The sequence below is a fragment of the Ailuropoda melanoleuca genome, chromosome X (assembly GCF_002007445.2).
Source record: "Ailuropoda melanoleuca isolate Jingjing chromosome X, ASM200744v2, whole genome shotgun sequence".
NCBI lineage: Eukaryota > Metazoa > Chordata > Mammalia > Carnivora > Ursidae > Ailuropoda > Ailuropoda melanoleuca.
Genome location: NC_048238.1, coordinates 40,640,667 through 40,662,041, shown reverse-complemented (window position 1 = coordinate 40,662,041; position 21,375 = coordinate 40,640,667). Strand labels below are relative to the sequence as shown.

General features: G+C 45.6%; 1 protein-coding gene across 2 annotated transcripts in view; it reads left to right on the top strand.

Moving 5' to 3' along the window:
- Positions 1–397: 397 nt before the first annotated feature.
- SYN1 (synapsin I) overlaps positions 398–21,375 on the top strand; it is a 46,505-nt gene continuing 25,527 nt past the window's right edge. For both annotated transcript variants that reach the window (XM_002917774.4, XM_034649371.1), the window contains exons 1-5: positions 398–774; positions 11,691–11,748; positions 11,855–11,946; positions 13,825–13,981; positions 14,140–14,229. In XM_002917774.4, the coding sequence (XP_002917820.3) occupies positions 398–774; positions 11,691–11,748; positions 11,855–11,946; positions 13,825–13,981; positions 14,140–14,229 (774 nt within the window). The remainder of the gene's footprint in view (positions 775–11,690; positions 11,749–11,854; positions 11,947–13,824; positions 13,982–14,139; positions 14,230–21,375) is intronic.

The following is a 21,375-nucleotide window of genomic DNA, read 5'->3' as shown; positions in this document are numbered from 1 at the left end:
ACCAGGATGCGGCGTGGCGCGTGCGCACTGCCGCCTTCAGCACCACGGACAGCTCCTTCGCCCCCGCCTGCCGGCGCGTGCCACCGCCTCCCCAGCACTGAAGGCGCGCTGACGTCACTCGCCGTTCCTCCCCAAACTCCCCTTCCCGGTCGCCTTGGTCGCGTCCGTGCTGCCGCCGGCCCAGCTGGACAGCACCACGAGGGGCGCGAGATAGGGGGGTACGGGCGCGACCATCCGCGCTGCGGCGGCGGCGACTCAGCGCTGCCTCAGTCTGCAGCGGGCAACCGAAGAGTCGCGTCGTGCCCGAGAGCGCAGCTGTGCTCCTGGGCCCCGCGCGGTCCGCCCCCGCGGCTCCTGACAAGACTGCTCCTAGGACCCTCTGCCCCGCGCCGCAGCCATGAACTACCTGCGGCGCCGCCTGTCGGACAGCAACTTCATGGCCAATCTGCCAAATGGGTACATGACAGACCTGCAGCGCCCGCAGCCGCCCCCGCCGCCGCCTGCTGCCCCCAGCCCCGGAGCAACGCCCGGTCCCGCGACTGCCACTGCCGAGAGGGCCTCCGGGTCCGCCCCTGTGGCCTCTCCGGCTGCCCCTAGTCCCGGGTCTTCGGGGGGTGGTGGCTTCTTCTCGTCGCTGTCCAACGCGGTCAAGCAGACCACGGCGGCCGCGGCGGCCACCTTCAGCGAACAGGTGGGCGGCGGCTCTGGGGGCGCAGGTCGTGGGGGCGCTGCCGCCAGGGTGCTGCTGGTCATCGACGAGCCCCACACCGACTGGTAAGCCACTGCCGCGGACGTCTTCCCGCGGGTCTGGGTCCCCAGATAGTTCCACCAAGAGCACTTACCAAGCACCGCTTGTGTGCCAGGCACCTGGCCCCCTAGCCCAAACCCTTTTCCTTTAAATTATTAAGGTGGGTGCTTCCTGTGTGCCCCGCCCTTGCCCCCCACCCGGCCCTCTCGATCCATACAGGGAGCAGTTATCGGGCGCCAGCTGTGTACCTCCTTCCTATATCCTGTGAGAATTCGGGAGCCTAATGTGCCTTGCCCTCCTCAACCCTCACCCCAAAGGCCTGTCTTTTAATGGATCTTGTGAGCATTTATCAAGTACCTGAAGTGTGCCTTATCGGGGAGCCCTTCTCCAAAGCCTTGGGCTTCCATGAATTTTGTGAACATTCATTGAGAGCTTGCTATGTGTCTTGTCCCCCTCAAACCTTGCCCTAAGGCCTTCTCTCTAATAGATCTTGCGAACATGTATCCAGAGTGTGGTATGTGCCCCATCCCAACCCTACCCCCCAAAGACCTTTTAAGCTATACAGTGAACATTGATTGCCTGCTGCGTATTCCATTCCCTCTTCTCACTGAAAGTGTTGCCTTTAATGGATCCTGTGAGCCTTTATTGAATGCCTTCTGGGTGTCCCAACTCTACGTCCCCTCTCCAAGGGCTTATTTCTCCAAAGGATCTAGAAAGCATTTATTAAGTGCCCGGTGTATGCCCTATCTCCAAACCCCTTTCTCAAACATATTTTGCTCAAATGAGTCCCATGAGCATTTTTGAACCTTCTGTGTGTGACTCATCTTCAGACTCTCCCCCAAATCCTTTTCCTCCAGTGGATCTAGAAAGCATTTATTGAGTGCCTCATTTATCCTCCATTCTCAAGCTACTTCAAAGACCTTTCCTTTGATGAACGCACCTAGCATTTATCGCCTGTCTGCCTGCCGTGTGAGCCTTTTCTAAAGCTTCTTTCCTCCAGTGTATTCAGCAAGCATTTATTGAGTGCCTGCTATTTACCCCATCCCCGTACCCTTTCCCCAGCGGCTTCAGTCTGCATGTGTTGAACACCTTCTGCATGAACCAACCTTAGACCTTCTCCATAAAGGCTTGCCTCCAGTTAATACAGTGATCAAATATCTAACACTTGTTGTATGCACCATTTCAATCCTCTTTCCAGAGGCCTTTCCTTTTTAATCACTCCTTGGAGCATTTGTGGAGTACCACTGTGTGCCTGATTCTGTGCCTTCTCCACAAAAGCCTTTCCTTTCATGGATGGAGAATCAAGCTTACGTAGATCAAGCTTCTGCATCCCCATTCCCCTTCCCTGAAGACTTTTCCTCCAATGGATCCAGTGATTGTATGCCCATCCCTAGCCCCCCTCCCACCAAGACCTTTCCTTTTAATGGATCCAGTGAGCATTTAGGTAGGTATTGTCTGCCAGGTGCTCGATTCTAACCACCTTCCCCCATAGGCCCTTTCCTCCAATGGCTCCTGTGAACATTTATGGAGTGCCTTTTGTGTGCTCTATGTTCACACCTTCTTCCCAAAGTCTTTTTCTTTTAGTGGATCCGGTAAGCATATATACAGTGCCTGCTGTGTGTAGAGAGTAGACACCCCTTCCTTACCCCTAGAAGAAACTGTGCAGGTCATTAAGCTTCTTTTGATAAATCTAGAGCCCAATTTATAAGGATTACCCCTTTTCTACTCCCCTCAGTGTCTGTAGGATTCCCTCTCCCAATCTTAAGTCTGTACCCCAAAAGGTCTTTCTTCTACCTAAGCCAGTAAACACTTACTGAGTTCCTACTATATAAGGACCATCCTCAACGTCTTCTCTCCAAGCCTGAAAGTTGCTGCCCCGTCTCAAGACCTTTCTCTCCAGGTGTCTACCTCAGCCTACATTTATTGAGTACCAGCTTTTTACTGGCGAGATCACCCCTCCCCCCAGGAGCCTTTATCCAGAAGCCTTTCTCTCTATTCAGAGCCATTTATTCATTCTACAGGTATTTATTGCTTAGTTTCCATGTGTCAGAGTGTGGGAGACATCCATTTAGCACTACTGTATACTAGCAAGAGCCCTCCTTCAGTTCCTCTTCCTTCTAACCCCAACCACCAGCTGGATTCTCTATACCTTTTTCTCCATTCAACCCCACAATCCTTTAGTGAGCACTTGTTGTATACTAAGGACCCCATATTGAATGCCTCTTTCCCTCCCCCTCTTGAAGCCCTAATTCCTCCTTTGACGATCTCCATCTGACCTTTGCCACTACGCAATATGGAAAGCTCACAATGTACACCTACTGTATTCTGGCCAGGTCCCCTCCCCTACTTGGAAGCCATCTTCCCAACTGCTTCCCCCTCCCCCCATTTAATCCAAAAGCATTTTTCAATCTCTGACTATATTCTTTTCAAACAACTACATCCCTCTTTTCTCCATCAATCTGTAAAGCAGTTCTTGAACATGTATTATAATTCCTTCACCAACACCCACTCACACAGGAGCCATCTTCTTGGCGAAATTTGCTCCACTGAAGTCAAAGAACCTTAATGGGGCCCCTGCTGTATATTGGTAACCACTCTCCTTTAGACTTCCCTTCCCCACTCCTACACTCCAGGAAGTTTCTTTGCTGCGTTTTCCTTTACTAACAAGACCCTCCCCCTTTCCACAATTACAACTCCAGCGTTTTCCATTTTTTTCTAAGTTGTCCGGCAAGCATTTATTGAGCACCTGTTAAATTCAGTGAAAAAGTCTTCCCTTCCCCCTTCTGCATCTCAGAAACCCCCCCTTTATCCCAGCAGCTGCTCTAGTCTTTTCTTCCAGTCGATCTAGCGAATGTTTATTTAGTGTCTACCATAGATGGGTGGGATGGACAAAGGGAGAGGGCCAGTGTGCGCACAGTGGGCTCAGTGTCAGGGGAACGGAGACCTCGGCATCACCTGCCTGCAGATACTACGAGCACCATCCGAGCTCCGGGGATCTCAGCCTGGAATAAAGGAGGTGTTGTGCAAACTCCGTAATGGATAGTACACCTCGATAGAGTCTGACACCTTTTCCACCAAACCTCACCCTTCTCACTCTTTCCTGGGTCTCAAGTCCTCTTGTGGTTCACGGTTGCGAACTCCTAGTTGAGAATCATCTCCCCTTTTTAGAGATAATTTAGCCCAGTGTTTAGTTCAAACCGTGGGTCACCTATTGGCTTGTGACCAGTATTTCATTTTTTTCATGCAGTAGTATAAACGAAAATAGAATCTAACAAGAATATATGACACATAGTAAGTGGAATTATTACTATTTAGTGGAACCGTTACTCCCAGAAATATAATCAGTAATGTATGCCATATATTATATATGACATATGCTCTATCATACATTTGCTATATAATAGGTTTATAGTATATAATAATATAAATGTGTTTGTTTTTCTTCATCGAGTGGAATAAAATAGAATAGGAAATATCAGACTCTGTTGCACATAGTAAAGGTAATCATTTACTGAGACTTTCATTCCAATTATATATGTATGTTTATATACCTTCTAGGTGCAGATACACTTAGTATGTAATATGCAATAAGTTATATGTTACATAAGCCATGCTATATTATATTTGCTGTATAACATTAGAGGTGTCATATAATATATATTACATATATAGGGTAGGTTATTATGTATCTATGTATATAGTGGGTTATATAAACTCTATCTCTTCTTGTGGCTTCTTTTCTTAGACTTCCCTGGAAGCAGGCCCTGAGACTCTGAGGTTTGTGTGCAGATTTATTGGGGAGAGCTCTTGGGACCAACACCTGTTGCGGGGGAGGAGTGAGGGAGGCAGGATTCAGCAGAGGGAAAGGTTGAGCTATGATGCAGCCACAACAGAAGCCTCAGCCAATCCTCTTGGGGAGCTCTGGAGCTAGGATGAACCTTCAGCGTTACCTTCATTGAGGTGGGGTATCCAGGCCTTTGTATTCTTACATCAGTCAGTCATTAGGCACAGGCTGCCCCCCACCCCGGAAGGAGGCATAATCTTGGGAAAGGCAAATCCCTGCTGCAGAAAGCAATTCCCAGGGTGGGACAGCAGCGTGAGCCTTCAGCAGTGAATCTCCCCAGAAACTGGGAACTAGATATGAAGGCCTGAAGGTGAGCAGGGGTGGGGTTGGGGGGAAGCGCGGTGAGGATCAGAGGCGAGTACCGAGTCCACTCCTTGTACTGCTCAGATTCAGTTACTTCTTCCAGTAAGTTCGCCCCATCCGGGCACAGCATTTCCAGGATTCCGGGATTGTAATTGGTCTGGTTTTCCGGGGGAGGCTTGAAAGAGCACAGTTAGTGGGCTGAGCTACAGCCTCTGCTGCTGCCGTTGATGAAAGCGGCAGAAATAAGTGATACGCGTCATCTCCTTCTTCTTCTACTATACATTCGAGATCCCCCTCACCCTCAGCTAGTGCCTCTCGTGGTCTCAGTGGCTTCCCTGATGAGTGATCCATTCAATCATCCTTGAGGGATCCCTGAGCCCTTGGTCCCCATGCCCTTCCCAGGCTGTGGCCGCTGTCCTTGTTCATTTCCCTGCAGAGTTGTGCAAGGAGTACGCACAGACGGCCAGGTGGATCGCCTGGGTGCCAGATAGACTCCTGCCCGCTCCCGCTATGGAATAGCAGCCCTACCTCCTCCCGATGTTCAGGGTCACGTACCCCCGCGAAGACAGTGATTCATTCCTCTTGGTATCCATCGGCATGTGAAACATAGGTGTCCAGGTGGCATCCGTAGCTTAGGATGTAATAGGATTCTTGCTGTGTCCCCTGGTAGCAGGGTTTCCCCTTGGAGAACCAGGACCTCTAACCTTGCAGAGCCTTGAGGGAACCGGAAGCACACATTCCAAAAGTGGATCACTGGGACTGATGGTAAGCTGGGCCTCTCCTACTTTCACCTCCGAGTTCCCGGACCCATGTATTCTACCTACTGGGAACACAGCACAAAGAACGGGCCGCTAATTTAGGGTGTTTTGGAGGATGGTGCCCCATTCTTTCATGGTATCATGTCCAAGCTAGGATCTTAGCTGTGGCTACAAGTTGTTCCAGGCCAAAAGCTTCTGCGTGCTGTGGTGTGTAACATCATCAGCTGACTCCATGGTCATGGGCCCACTTTGGCACCTCCTTTGCTGTCAAGCGTGTCCTTCAGTTTGATGTAGTGTTATGAGGGATCTCGTACCGGTGGGTCAAACACTGCGTAAGCCCTTGGGCAGTGATACTGGCCGTGGCCCTGCAGTCAGGAAAGGCAAACCCCCATGTAGAATATTCCAGTCAAAATGACTCATTAAAGTCTTTCCAGGGTGGAAGGGACCCAATGCAGTCAGCTTGCCACAAAGTGGCTGGTTGGGCTTCTTAACGGATGGTGCCGTGTCACGGGCTCGACATTGGTCTCTGTTGCTGGAAGACTGGACATTTTGCAATAATGCCACAGGCCCCACTTACAGCCTCTATCTCTGCTCCCCTTGCTACTTCATTCATGTGCCCGTCTGCTGGCGCTGGGGTGGCTGACTTGAGAGGCCGGCTGACATCATCGGGCTGACTCATTCTGTCTACCTGCTTGTTTAGCACCACTTCCATTGTGGATGCTGTCGGGTGGGTGTGAACACACAATGCAAAGATCTTCACTCCTCACTTTTTGCCCACTTTCCTGTCCACCCACATTTCTGTGTCCCAGACTGCCTTGTCCTGATCTTCTGTTTTTAAGTTTTTATTTAAATTCCCGTTAGTTAACACACAGTGTAATATTAGTTTCAGGTCTACAATATAGTGATTCAACACTTCCGTACATCACCCGGTGCTCACCCCCTATTTCACCCATCCCCCACCCCCACCCACCTCCCCTCTGGTAACCATCAGTTTGTTCTCTATAGTTAAGAGTCTGTTTCTTGGTTTGCCTCTCTCTCTCTCACTTCGCTCATTTGTTTTGTTTCTGAAATTCCACCTATGAGTGAAATCATGTGGTATTTGTCTTTCTCCGACGGACTTATTTCGCTTAGCATCATACCCCTTGTCCTGATCTCTGAATATTTTTCCTTCAAGGCCGCTGACCAGCCAAGCCATCCACCACTGCCCATCAGTGAATATATATTCTAATCTTGGGCCATTTCCCTTTCCCTATTAAGTAGATTGCCGGGGGGCATAGCCCAAAGCTCTGCCCATTGGGAACTCTGCCACTGTCTTTCAGGACCGCTCCGCGTGGGGCTATAGGACAGCCACTGTCCCTTTTTGGCTTCTCCCCCCACATACCAAGCCAGTCCATGTGTGAACCAGGCTTAGGCTTTCTCTTCCACTGGTTGTAAGGGATCCCCTCAGTGAGCGGAGGCCAGCATCAGTGTGGGTGATACGGGCATCTGGACTACCTGCTCAAGCAGCTTGCTCAGTCCTCTTTGAGCTTGATCCCAGCTGCTAGGTCCATCTGACATTATTACTTGGTGGGCCTGGCAGGACCCAGCTCACGAGGGGCACCCGGATGCACAATCACTCAGGGCCCCATAGTCAAGCATTCTGTCTCTTCCAGAGCCCAGTATTGCACCAGGAAGCGTTTCTCAAGAGTCACATCAGTCTCTGCTGCAGATGGCCTGGCCTTGCTCCAGACCCCAAGGGCCTCCCACTCAAACTTCCAAAAAGCTCCATGCTGCATCTTTCCCACTACTGACTTATCCAGTATCACAGGGTCTGCCAGGTCATATGGCCCGAGTGGAAGGACTGCTTGCACCACAGTCTGGACCTGCTGCAGGGCCCTTTCTGCTCTGGCCCCCATTCAGGGATGGCAGCCTTATGTTGCACCTGAAATACAAAGCAGAGCAGTATCTCCAGGTGTGAGATAGGCTGCCTCTAGAACCTGAAGATGCCTACCAAGTGTGGTGCGTTTTTCCTCATGGTGGGAGGTGTGTGATGCAACGCTTTGTGCTGTTATTTGGAGGGACTGTCCTGGGCCTGCCTTGGACCACTGTATCCCTAAAACGTTCACTAATGTGGCAAGCCCCCGAGGCTTTGTAGGGTTGATCGCCTCCCCTCTGGAGTGCACGCGTCTTATCAAGACAAGGTGTTACTCATCTCTCGCTCATCTTGCCCAATCAATATGATGTCCTTGATGTAGTGGTCCGGTGTGACATTCTGTGGGATGTCCAGATGGCTCAGTGCCTTTGGACCATATGATGACACAGGGTGAGAAAGACAGCATTGCCCTATGGCAAGACCATCAACAAATATTGTGTGAGCGTGAAATGTTGCCGATCCTGTTTTCTGACCAGAATAGAAAAGAGTGCGTTCAGTAAGTCAGCGGCCACCTGCCGTCCCTGAGGTCTGCTCCAGCCATGGCAGCCTGTCCAGTATAGCTGCTTGCCTTGGGGACACTTCTTGGTCAAGCTTGCAGGAGTCTATGAACATTCTCCAGGAGCCAAACTGGTCAATTCAGTGGGAGAAAAGACGGGACGAATACCCCTGCATCTTTTAGATCTTTCAAAGTAGCTCTAGTTTCCACCATCACCCTTGGGATATGTATAATATTAGCTTTGATTTGCTGATTTGATCAGAGGAGGGGGGTGTAGTTCCAGAAGTATCCATTTGGATTTCCCCACTACAATAGCTCTTACCCCACAAGCCAAGAAACCCACGGAGGGGTTCTGACAACTACAGATATGTCCATTTTAATTATGCATTTGCAGACTGGGGCAGTGACCACGGGGTGGACCTGTGGACCCAGTGGACCCACTGCGAACGGGACCTGGGACAGGACTTCGTTTACCACCTTACCCCTGCTGTGCGTCTCAGCGTGGCTGGTGCCACTCTTACCAGCATATTCCTTATTGATTTTGTAAGTTGGGTAGAGCCTCTGGACCTTCCCATCGAACAGAGTCAGCTGATGAATTTCTTAGGCTTACGTAGTGTATCTTCTCTAACAGGTCTGCTTCTTTGAGTCCCTTGATCCTTTCTTCCACAGTCTGCCACGGAAGATTTGACATTTCTGCTATACTTGGTGTGGACCGCTGTTTTCTCCAAGCTTCCGCAAGTCACCCAACAGTGTATCAGCAACATCTCCTAGGGTCCTGGCCAGGGTTTTAAGTTCTGGGTCCTGGGAGACTGTTCCAACTTCATGTTCCACCTCCTTGGTCCATTGTCCTTGGGGCCCAGGTTCACGCATACTTTTACAGCTCCTGTCAGTACATATTGGCCAGACTTTTCAGCTTCTGTGTCGTGTTTCTTTCCTTCCTTTGCAGGCTTAGAATCTCCCCAATCAGGTATGCTAGGATTTGACCCAGCTTATTGATCTGGTTGCTAAGGGGGGGTAGGTTCTGAAAGGGGCAAGCATTGTTTGATTAAGCACCTGCTTCATTCAATGCCTCTGTATTACCTTCAAGCACAGGGAAGGTCTATATTCTCACAAGGAGGAGGGGCCTACTTCTGCAGGCCCAGTGGATTCAGGTGAATCAATACGTTCGAGGTGTTACATGCATCTTCCCAGATATCCCTACCCCAGGTCTAAGGGCTTCACTCTTGTCCTATTAAGGCCCTGATCATAGCATAGGAGATGTGCTAGGCCTGAGAATTCAACCTTCTCTGAAGTTTTGCTACACTTAGATTATGCCCTAAGCCCCTGGTCCTCCCCCCTGTCTGTCCCTCAGTTGCAGAAGATTGGGGTTTCCTTAAATGTAGCCAAGGGAGTCCTCTGGCTTTCACATTTTGCTTTGGATTAGAGATTACTCACTCTGAGCGTGTCAGATCTTTCTTCAGCTAATCAATGGCATTTAGCAAAAAGTCACCCGCATCTGCTTCCTATTTCCCTCACGCCTCTCAAGTCCCAGGGATATTTCACCAACTGGCGCATTCCCTTCCGCCAGTAACTCATTACAGTCCACACTCAGTAAAAGTTACTGCTGCCCCCACACCCCAGGGGCCCACCCTGTAATTCTCACACTCGTGGGAATGAACTCCACGCTGCATCTTTTCCCACACTGACATGTCCAGTATCATGGAATCTGCCAGATCGTATGATTCAAGGGGCATCCTGCTGGTACCACAGCGCGCAGACCGGCTGCTGAGTGCTTTATGCGGCGACAGCATGGTGGGGGTTCCCCATGCTCCACCCCCCACAAATGATGGTTCCTCATTGCCTGCTGGCTGCTGGGTGCCCCAATTCCAGAACGGTGTTAGAGTCTTTTTTGTGGTTTGCCATCTCTGGCATACTGGTTTAGGTTGCGTTCTCTGGAAACAGATTTTGAGGCAGGCATCTGTATGCGGGAGGCTTGTGGGGGAGTGCCTTTAGGATCAATGACTGTAAGGAGGGCAGGGTTGGGCAGGGGGGAAGCTGGTCCACAATGCAGTTGCAGCAGAGGCCTTGGCTGATCCTAGGGGGACTTCTGGGGGTGGGATGGTCCTTCAGAGTCAGCCTATACTGAGGCAGAGAGGCTAGCCTTTGCACTCGCTCATAGACCAGATACAAGACTTGGGCTGCCTGAGTAGGTGTAACGTTGGCCAAGGTGGTTCTCTGTGGGAGAAGACAGTTCCCAGTGGGACATGACCCTCAGCTGCGAACGGCTGACATTCAGGGTGCACTGGCCATGAAGAGGACATCTGAGCAGAGAGCCACAGTATTCACTGTAACTTACGGTCAAAAAAGTTTGAAATATGGGGTGCCTGGGTGGCTCAGTCGGTGAAGCGTCAGCCTTAGGCTCAGGTGATGGTCCCAGGGTCCTGGGATCGAGCCCGACATGGGTCTCCCTGACCAGCGGGGAGCCTGCTTCTCCCCCTTCTCCCCACTCATGCTCTCTGTCTCTCTCTGTCTTTCTCTCTCTCAAATAAATAAACAAAATCTTTTTTTTAAGTGTGAAATACGATGATAGAGTCTACACTCATCATTATTTTATAAATGAAAAATGTGCAGGTCTCAGAGAAATTCTCTTCCNGGGGGGGGGGGGGGGGAGAGAGAAAGGAGAGGAGAAAATGGCTGTGCTTGGGGTCTTTGGGGTTCCTCGGTGAAGTCGCTAGGGCCTGTTTGTGCTGGCGGCTGTGTCAGAGGCGAGCCTGGGAGCGGCCCCTCTCCTCATGCCTCTTGTATGAGAAACCTGACTGGAGGTGAGCTTCTGTGTGTGGAGAAGCCTGCCCGCTAGGAATCCCGGGGCCGGGGAGAGGATGCCTCTGGAAAGCAAGCCCAGCTGGGGCCGGGCCCAGGGACGGTGACCGCGCAGTTCACGCTACAACTACTGCTGCTCCTACCCCCTCTTCCCTCCTATGGCTTCCGCTGGCCCTCAGCGCACCCCTCCCCGCCGCCGCCATTGCTGGCTCTGGGGCTTCCGAAGAACCACAGCCAGCCCGCCCCCCTCGATCTGCCCCTCCTTTTTTTATATAGCTGCCCACCCACAGTTGTGTCCCTCACAGCGCACAGCCACGCGTGGCCAAGTCTGATCCTCCATGGGAAAGGGCCAGAAAGCAGAGAGGTGGTTCGGGCTGCACAAGCAGACACAGGCAACTGAGACATACCCGGGCAACGCTTCATACATATGTATTCTCTACGGGTTTTTGTGTTTTTTTGTGTCTTCGGCCATTTACGAACCTCTTTTGCAATTCCAGAGTACTTACGAAGCACTCCTCACCTGACACAACTTGTCAAACACATTTATGGTAGCGGTGTGATGGGCAGACCACGCTCTGGGGAATGCCTGCCTGCCGTGTGTGGTTTGAGGACTTAGTTCAGGGTTCACAGTGTCCTCTGATGTTTACACACCTCCGTGAGCCATCACAACAGACCGTATTGTACCCAAAGACTTGTTGAGCTTTGCGAAGTGTTTCAACAAGCACAGAGCACTTTATGGCTCTGAAGCGGGGAAAGGGTCAAAGGACAAAGGACTGGCCTGGGCTTTGTCTTCCTGAGATTGATGGCTGTGCTCTGCTTTTTCTCTCCAGGGCGAAATACTTCAAAGGGAAAAAGATCCATGGAGAAATTGACATTAAAGTAGAACAGGTTAGTTGGGGCAGATGGACCTGGGGGTCAGCCATCCAGACCGAAAACTGGATGGTCATTTTTGTGTGATGTGGGTGAATCACCGATTTTTTTTTCTCCTTCCTAGGCTGAGTTCTCTGATCTCAACCTCGTGGCTCACGCCAACGGTGGATTCTCTGTGGACATGGAAGTTCTTCGGAATGGGGTGAAGGTCATGCGGTAAGTAGACAGAGGTTAACTTGGTGTTATGGGAGGGGCACAAGGACTCCCTTAGAGCTGAGGGAGAGGCCCCCACCTCCCCACCCATCCTTCTGTGAGCAAGAACTTGGGTATATTACAATAGCCAAGGTATGGAAACAACGTAAGTGCCCATTAGTGAATGAATGCATAAAGAAGATGTGGTCTGTATACACTATGAAATATTATTTAGCCACGAGAGAGAAGGAAATCCTGCCATTTGCAACAACGTGAATGGACCTTGAGGACATTATGCTAAGTAAGATAAGTCAGACGGAAAAGGACGACTACTGTAGGATATCTCTTGTCTATGGAATCTAAAAAAGCCAAAGTCGTAAAAACAGGGAGTGAAATGGTGGTTACCAGGGGCTGAGGGGTGGTAGAATAGAAGAGATGTTTAGGGGCGCCTGGGTGGCTCAGTCGGTTAAGCTCTGCCTTTGGCTCAGGTCGTGACCTCAGGGTGCTGGGATCCAGCTCCCTGCTCAGTGGGGAGTCTGCTTGTCCTTCTCCCTCTCCCCGTGCCCCTCCCCCTGCTTGTGTTCTGTCTCTCTCTCAAAATAAATAAATAAAATCTTTAAAAAGATAGAAGAGATGTTTAAGGGTATAAACTTGCATCTGGAAGATAAGTAAGTCCTAGAGATCTAATGCACAGTATAGTGAATATAGATAACAATATTGTATCATAATTACCAAACTTACTAAGAGACCAGATCTTAATTATTCTCACTGACAAAAAGGAAATGATAATTATGTGGCACGATAGAAGTGCTAAATAATGCTACAATGGCAATCCTATTACAATATGTAAGTGTGTCTAATTGCCGTGTTTTACGCCTTAAACTTACACAATGTTATATGTCAATTTAAAAAGAAATTAGGGGGGCGCCTGGGTGGTTCAGTCAGTTAAGCGTCTGCCTTCAGCTCGGGGCATGATCCTGGGGGCCTGGGATCGAGCCCTGCATCAGGCTCCCTGCTCAGCGGTGAGCCTGCTTCTCCCTCTGCCTCTGCTGCTCCCCCTGCTCATGCTCTCTCTCAGTCAAATACATAAATAAAATCTTAAAAATAAAATAAAATGAAATAAAATTAGGTACAGAATGTGGGAAGATAGCTTCTCTTCTGCAGAGCCAAGGATCCTAGCAGACCACAAGCCAAACTTTTCAGTTATTAAATCAGCAGTTACTTCTTGAGCATCTGCTGTATGCCAGTTGGTGCCCTCAGCATTTTACATCCAACAAATACTTATTGAACACCTGTTGTGCACCAGGACCTCTTGTACATGCTGAGGACGGGGCAGTTAACAAAACCGACCCCCAATAAGAGCGCCTGCGCCCCCCCCCCAAATCCCTCTGCCCTCATGAAACTTATATTCTACTGTGGTATACGTACAATAAACAAATCAGAAAATGTAAAGGTGCTAAGAAAAAATATATAGCAGCAAAGGGATAAAGGAATCGTTGGATGGTGGAGGGGTCTGCAATTTGCATGAGGAAGACCTATATTGTGAGAGACATTTTTTAAAGGTTTTATGTATTTATTTATTTGAGAGCGCGGGAGAGCGCGTGCGCATGCGCGCACAAGCAGGGGGGCGGGGCAGAGGGAGAGGAAGAGGGAGAAGCCGACTCCCGGCTGAGCAGGGAGCTCAATACCGAGCTGATCCCAGGCCCCGGGGATCGCCAGACCAAGGGAAACGGTGGGAAGCATGCTGGTGTGGGAGGAAACAGCCTGTGCGTGTGTGCTGAGCTGAGCAACCCCTTCACAATTTCTAGGAGCTGCGGAGATTTAGAAACCTGGTTTTTGTTCTAAGGGTGGTGGGGAGCTCTGGGGGGGACATCCTCGCCACCTCTCCTCCTGCCGCCCCAGGTCTCTGAAGCCGGACTTTGTGCTGATCCGCCAGCACGCCTTCAGCATGGCCCGGAACGGAGACTACCGCAGTTTGGTCATTGGGCTGCAGTATGCTGGAATCCCCAGCGTGAACTCTTTGCATTCTGTCTACAACTTCTGTGACAAGCCCTGGGTGGTAAGTGACGGGAAGGGCGCTGCTGGCGGAGGGACTAGCTCATGCATGCATGCATGTGGGAGCTCGAAATCACTGTGATTCGGGGGAACTGAGAATCCCCACTTGGAGACTCTGTCCCAGGGAAGGGCGTGCTGACCCATCTCTCCTGGCTCTCCTAGTTCGCCCAGATGGTTCGACTGCACAAGAAACTGGGGACAGAGGAATTCCCTCTTATTGATCAGACCTTCTACCCCAATCACAAAGAGATGGTGAGTCTGGGGCACGTAGGATGGGCAGGAGGGGAAAGCATCGTGCCCACTGCGACATTATTGCCGGTGGGTGTGTTAGCAATGGAATTGCAGCCGGTGTGTGCCTGTGGGGGCTGAAGTTGCTTCGAGACAGGGCTTACCGATACCATGAATTTACTGATGTGCTTACAAGTGTGATTTCAATCATCGATCCTCTTTCTTGTAGTATCTTTTCTCACCAGTATTAAAAATCGACTTCTGCTGTAAATGAACAGATCCAATGTAATGAATCAGATAATATTACATATAGAAATCAAGTCATCATTACTAATATTAGCAAATATCCTTCCTGATAGAAATGTCACCAATGTTGCAAATTAGGATTGACAATGAAAATCATCAGTAGTGATATTACAACTTAAATTGCTTACCAATAGCAATTGAATTGTGGGTTACTATTATTATAAACTATAATCACTAATATTACAACTTATCACGAATACTACAAATTACTGTTATTGATGTAAATTATGACTATCAATGCTATGAGTCAAATTGCAGTTCCTAACAGAAATTGAATGATCATTACTAGTGTCATTGAAGATTATAACTATTATTATAAATTATGCTCTAGTATAAATTATAAGTCTCTGTTTTGAATTATACTATCCTTAATAGAAGTGGCATTATCATTACTGATACCATCAAATATTACAACTAATATTACAAATTATTGCCAATGTTACAAATTAAGATTACTAATATAAATTATGAGTAATTATGTTTTGAATTATCTGATAGCTTCTAATAGAAATCATCATTAATATGGTTAACACTCCAATTTATATTATGTACAATGACTAATATTAAAGTTATGATTACTAATATAAATTAGGAGTACCACAGTTATGAATCAAATTTTAGTTGCAGATAGAAATTGAATCACCATTAGTGATGCCATCAAATTTTACAACTAACTTCATAAATTTTTAACAGTGTTATAAATTATGTTTGCTTATAGAAATAATCATCACCACTTTTGGGAGTTAAATTACAGTTAAATGTCAATATTGACCCAACATTACCAACTTGGTTAGATAAACCTTGGTATTAATATTAAAAATTCTTACTAGCATCACAAATTATGGTCATTGATATAAGTTAAGTGTTATGAATTAAGTTTACTTACGGATGAAGATCAAATCATTAGTTCTTAGGAAACCCAATTTGGTTATCATTATTATTATTCCACGTTCTCTGAGAGACAGAGTAGCTGACTGATTGAGAGCATGGACTCTAGCCAGAATTGCTATATTGGAATCCTAGATCTACAACTTATTAGCTTCCTAACGTAGAAGATGTTACTTAATGCTCTGTGCCTCAGTTTACCCAACCTGCAAAACGTAGGTAATAATAGTTCCTGCCTCACAGAGTTGGTGTGAGAATTAAATTATTTAATGAATGGAAAGTGGTAAGAACAGTGCATCCGGCATATATTAACTGCTTTCTAAGTGTTAACAAAGTTCCCTTCTGTTCTTAATTTGTGGAGCGCTTTTATCATGAAAGGGATGTTGAACTTTGTCAAATGTTTTTCGTATATTTATTGATATGATCATGTGGGGTTTTTTCCTTTATTCTATGAATATGGTGTATCACATTACTTGAGTTCCGTGCGAGTTGAGCCACATTGGCATAACCGGACCAAGTCTCACATGGTCTGGGGTATAATCCTTTTTAGGATTCAGTTTTTTAGTATTTTGTTGAGAATTATAGTATCTATAATCAGAAAAGTTATTGATCTATTGTTTTCTTATGATGTCTTTGTCCGGTATTGGTATCAGGGTAATAGTAGCCCCACAAAATGAGATGGATCCCTTCTCTTCTATTTTAGGAAAGAGCTGTGAAAGATTCGTGTTAATTTTTTTTTGAATACTTGTAGAATGCACTGGTAAAGACATCGACATCTAGTCCTGAACATTTCCTTTTTTTAAAGATTTTATTTATTGCTTTTTTTTAAGATTTTATTTATTTGACAGAGAGAGAGGCAGCGAGAGAGGGAACACAAGCAGGGGCAGAGGGAGAGGGGGAAGCAGGCTTCCCGCTGAGCAGGGAGACCAATGTGGGGCTTCATCCCAGGACCCTGGGATCATGACCTCAGCCGAAGGCAGACGCTTAACAACTGAGCCACCCAGGTGCCCCAGATTTTATTTATTGATTTGATAGAGAGAGAGAAAGAGAGAGAGAGAGAATGAGTAGGGGGAGGGGCAGAAGGAGAGGGAGAAGTAGGCTCCCCGCTGAGCAGGGAGACCAATGTGGGGCTTCATCCCAGGACCCTGGGATCATGACCTCAGCCGAAGGCAGTTGCTTAACTGACTGAACCACCCAGGCATCCCATCATTTCTTATTTTAATAATTAGTTCTCTTTTTTTTCTTAATCTAAAGGTTTGTCAATTTGTTGATCTTTCCAAAGAACCAATTTGTGTTTTCATTGATTTTCTCTAATGTTTTTCTATTCTCTATTTCATTTATTTCCGTTCTAATCTTTATTACTTATTTTTTATTGAAGTATAATTAACACGCAGTGTTACGTGTTAGTTTCAGATATACAATATAATGATTCAACAATTCTGTACCTTTCTCAGTGCTCATCAAAGATAAGTGTACTCTTAATCCCCTTTATCTATTTTGTCCATCCCCCCCACCTCCTGTCTGGAAACCGCCAGTTTGTTCTCTGTATTTAAGAGTCTAGGGTGGTTTTTTTTTTAAATTATGAACAATTTTAAAGATTTTGTTTATTTATTTATTTATCAGAGAGAAAGAAAAAGCACAAGCAGGGGGAGCCGCAGGCAGAAGGAGAAGCAGGATCCCTGCTGAGCAGGGAGCCCAACTTGGGACTCAATCCCAGGACCCTGGGATCATGACCTGAGCCGAAGGCAGGTGCTTAATGAACTGAGCCACCCAGGGGTCCCTAGGGGTGTTTTGTTTGTCCCCTTTATTCTTTTTTTGTTTCTTATTTTTATTTAAAATCAATTAATGAATATATAGTGTGTTATTAATTTCAGAGGTAGAGTTTAGTGATTCATCAGTTGCATATAACACCCAGTGCTCATCACATCAAGTGCACTCCTAATGTCCATCACCCAGTTACCCCATCCCCCCACCCACCTCCCCTCCAGCAACCCTGTTTGTTTCCTAGAGTTAGGAGTCTCTTATGGTTTGTCTCCCTCTCTGATTTTGTCTTATTTTATTTTTCCCTCTCTTCCCCTATGTTCATTTGTTTTGTTTCTTAAATCCCACATGTGAGTGAAATCATATGGTATTTGTCTTTCTCTGACTTATGTCACTTAGCATTATCCTTTCTAGCCCTGTCCCTGTCTTTGCAAATGGCAAGGTTTCCTTCTTTTCTGTGGCTGAGTAATATTCCATTGTAAATAGATACCATATCTTCTTTATCCATTCATCTATCGATAGACACTTGGGCGGCTTCTGTATCCTGGCTAATGTAAATAATGCTGCAGTAAACAGAGGGGTGCAGATATCTTTTGGAATTAGCGTTTTCCTTTTCTTTGGGTAAATACCCAGTAGTGGAATTACTGAATCACATGATAATTCTATTTTTAATTTTTTGAAGAGCCTCCATACTCTTTTCCGCAGTGACTGCACCAATTTGCATTCCCACCAACAGTGCACGAGGGTTCCTTTTTCTCCACATCCTCGCCAGCACTTGTTATTTCTTGTGTTTTTGATTTTAGCCATTCTGACAGGTGTGAGGTGATATCTCATTCTGGTTTTGATTTGCATTTCCCTGATGATTAATGATGTTGAGCATCTTTTCATTTGTCTGTTGGCCATCTGGATGTTTTCTTTGGAGAAACGTCTATTCAAGTCCTCTGCCCATTTTTAATTGGATTATTTGTGGGCTTTTTAGTGTTGAGTTGTATGGGTTCTTTGTATATTTTGGATATAAAACCCTTATCAGATTAACCCCTACTGATTTGAAAATATCTTCTCCCATTCAGTAGGTTGCCTTTTTGTTTAATTGGTGGTTTCTTTTGATGTACAAAAGCTTTTTATTTTGGTGTAGTCCCAATAGTTTAATTTTTCTTTTGTTTCCCTTGCCTGAGGAGACATACCTACAAAAAAGTTTCTATGGCTGGTGTCAAAGAAATTATTGCCAGTGTTTGCTTCTAGGAACTTTATGGCTTCAGGACTCACATTTAAGTCTTTCAACCATTTTGAGTTTATTTTTGTGCATGGTGTAAGAAAGTGGTCCAGTTTCATTCTTTTGCATGTAGCAGTCCAGTTTTGCCAACACCATTTTTTGAAGAGATTATCTTTTCCCATTGTACATTCTTGCCTCCTTTCTCACTGATTAATTGACCGTATAAGTGTGGGTTTATATCTGGACTCTCTATTCTTTTCCATTAACCTATGTGTCTATTTTTGTACCAGTACCATACTGTTTTGATTTCTACAGCTTTGTAGTATATCTTCAAATCTGGGACGGTGATACTATCAGTTTTGTTCTTTTTTTTCAAAATTGCTTTGGCTATTTGGGGTCTTTTGTGATTCCATACAAATTTTAGGATTATCTGTTCTAGTTCTGTGAAAAATGCTGTTGGTATTTTGATAGGGATTACATTAAATCTGTAAATTGCTTTGGGTCATATGGGCATTTTAACAGTAATGGTTCGCCCAACCCATGAGCGCGGAATACCTTGCCATATGTTTGTGTCATTTTCAATTTCTTTCATCAGTGTTTTATAGTTTTCAGGGTATACGTCTTTCACTTCCTTGCTTAAGTTTATTCCTAGGTATTTTATTATTTTTGGTGCAATTGTAAATGTGATTATTAATTTTTCTTAGTTTCTTAGTTTCTCTTTCTACTACTTCATTGTTAGTGTATAGAAATGCAACAGATATCTGTACATTGATTTTGTATCCTGTGACTTTTCTGAATTCAGCTATCAGTTCTAGTGGTTTTTTTTGGTGGAGTCTTTAGGACATTTTATATATAGTATCATTTCATCTGCAAACAGTGAAAGTTTTACTTCTTCCTTACTAATTCGGATGCCTTATATTTCTTTTTATTGTCTGATTATTGTGGCTAGGACTTCCAGTACTATGTTGAATAACAGTGGTGAGAGTGGATATCTCTGTCTTGTTCCTGATCTTAGAGGAAAAGCTCTCAGTTTTTCCCCATTGAGTATGATGTTAGCCGTGGGTTTTTCATATATGACCTTAATTATGTTGAGGTTTGTTCCCTCTAAACCTACATTGCTGAGAGTTTTTATCGTGAATAGGTGTTGGTTTTACTTTGTCAGATACTTTTTCTGCATCTATTGAGATGATCATATGGTTTTTATCCTTTCTCTTGTTAATGTGATGTATCACACCCATTGATTTGTGAATACTGAACCACCTTGCACCCCTGGAATCAATCCCACTTGATTGTGGTGCATGATTTTGTTAATGTATTGTTAAATTTGGTTTGCTAATATTTTGTTGAGAACTGATGCATCTATGTTCATCAGAAATACTGGCCTGTAGTTTTCTTCTTCATTGTGTCTTTACCTGGTTTTGGTATCAGGATAATGCTGGCCTCCTACGATGAATTTGGAAGCTTCCCTTCGTCTTCTAGTTTTTGGGATAGCTTGACAAGAATAGGTATTAATCTTTATAACTTCTTCCCTTCTGCTTGCTCTGGGCTTAATTTGCTCATCTTTTTCTAATTTCTGAAGATGGAAGAATGGGTTATTGATTTGATATCTCTCTTCTTTTTAAATATACACATTTATAACTATGAAATTCCCTATAAGCATCACTTTAGCTGCTGTTTTGATATGTTGTGTTTTCTCATTCATCTCAAAGTATCTTCTAATTTCCCTAGTGATTTCTTCTTTGACCCATTGGTTATTTAGGAACATGTTGTTTACTTTCCACATATTTGTGGAATTCTCCATTTTTTTTCTGTTTAGAGTTTCTAATTTCATTCAGTTGTGGTCAGAGAACATACTTTGCACGATTTCAGTACTTTGACATTTATTGGGACTTGTTTCTGCCTTCGTGCGCTTGAGAAGAATGTGTATTCTCCTGTTGTAGGGTGGACTGCTCTATAGATGTATGTTAGCTTTAGTTGGTTTATAGTGTTATTTAAAGTCTTCTCTTTCTTTGTTGATCCTCTGTCTAGTTATTTTCTCCATCATTTAAAGTGAGGTATTGAAGTCTCCAACTACTATTGTTGAATTGTTTATTTCTCCCTTCAGTTCTGTCTTTTTGTTTCATTTATTTTGGGGCTCTGTTCTTAGGTACATATGTGTTTATCATTGTTATGTCTTCTTGATAGATTAACCTTTTTATCAGTTTAAAATGTCCTTCTTTACCTCTAGTAACAATTTCTGTTTAAAAGCCTATTTTATCTGATGCTCTATAGCCAGCTCTCTTTTGGTTATGGTTTACGTGGCAAATCTTTTTCCATCCATTTACTTTCAACTTATTCGTGTCTTTGAATCTAAAGTGTGTCTCTTGTAGATAGCATATGATCAAGTCACATTTTTCATCCATTCTGTCTATATCTGCTTTTTATGCTCAATATTTTATTTAGCTGTTCAATGTTTTTTAAAGATTTATTTGTTTCTTTTAGAGAGCGAGTGTTGGGGGGAGGTGCACCGGGAGAGGGAGAGAGAATCTCAAGCAGACTCCGTGCTGAGCGCAGAACCAGACACAGGGCTTGATCTCACAACCCTGAGATCATGACCTGAGCCAAAACCAAGAGTCGGACACTTAACTGACTGTACCACCCAGGCGTCCTGGTTGTGGAGTTCTTATATGATGCTCTTTTTCTTTCTGTGCTTTGGATATGTTGTCCCACTGCCTCTGTCCTCCAAGGTTTCTGATGAGAAATCAGCTACTAATCTTACTGAGGATCCCTTGTTTGTGAGGACCCACCTTCTTTTTACTACTTTCAAGATTCTTTCTTTGTCTTTGACTTTCATAAGTTTATTTATGATATGTCTAAATGTAGATCTCTATAAGTTTATCTTATTTAAAGTTCAGTGAGTTTCTTGAGCGTATAGATTAATATTTTCCATCAAATTTGGGAAATTTTCAGCCATCATTCCTTTCAGTATTCTTTATTGCAGCTTTCTCTCTACTCTCTCCTTTTGG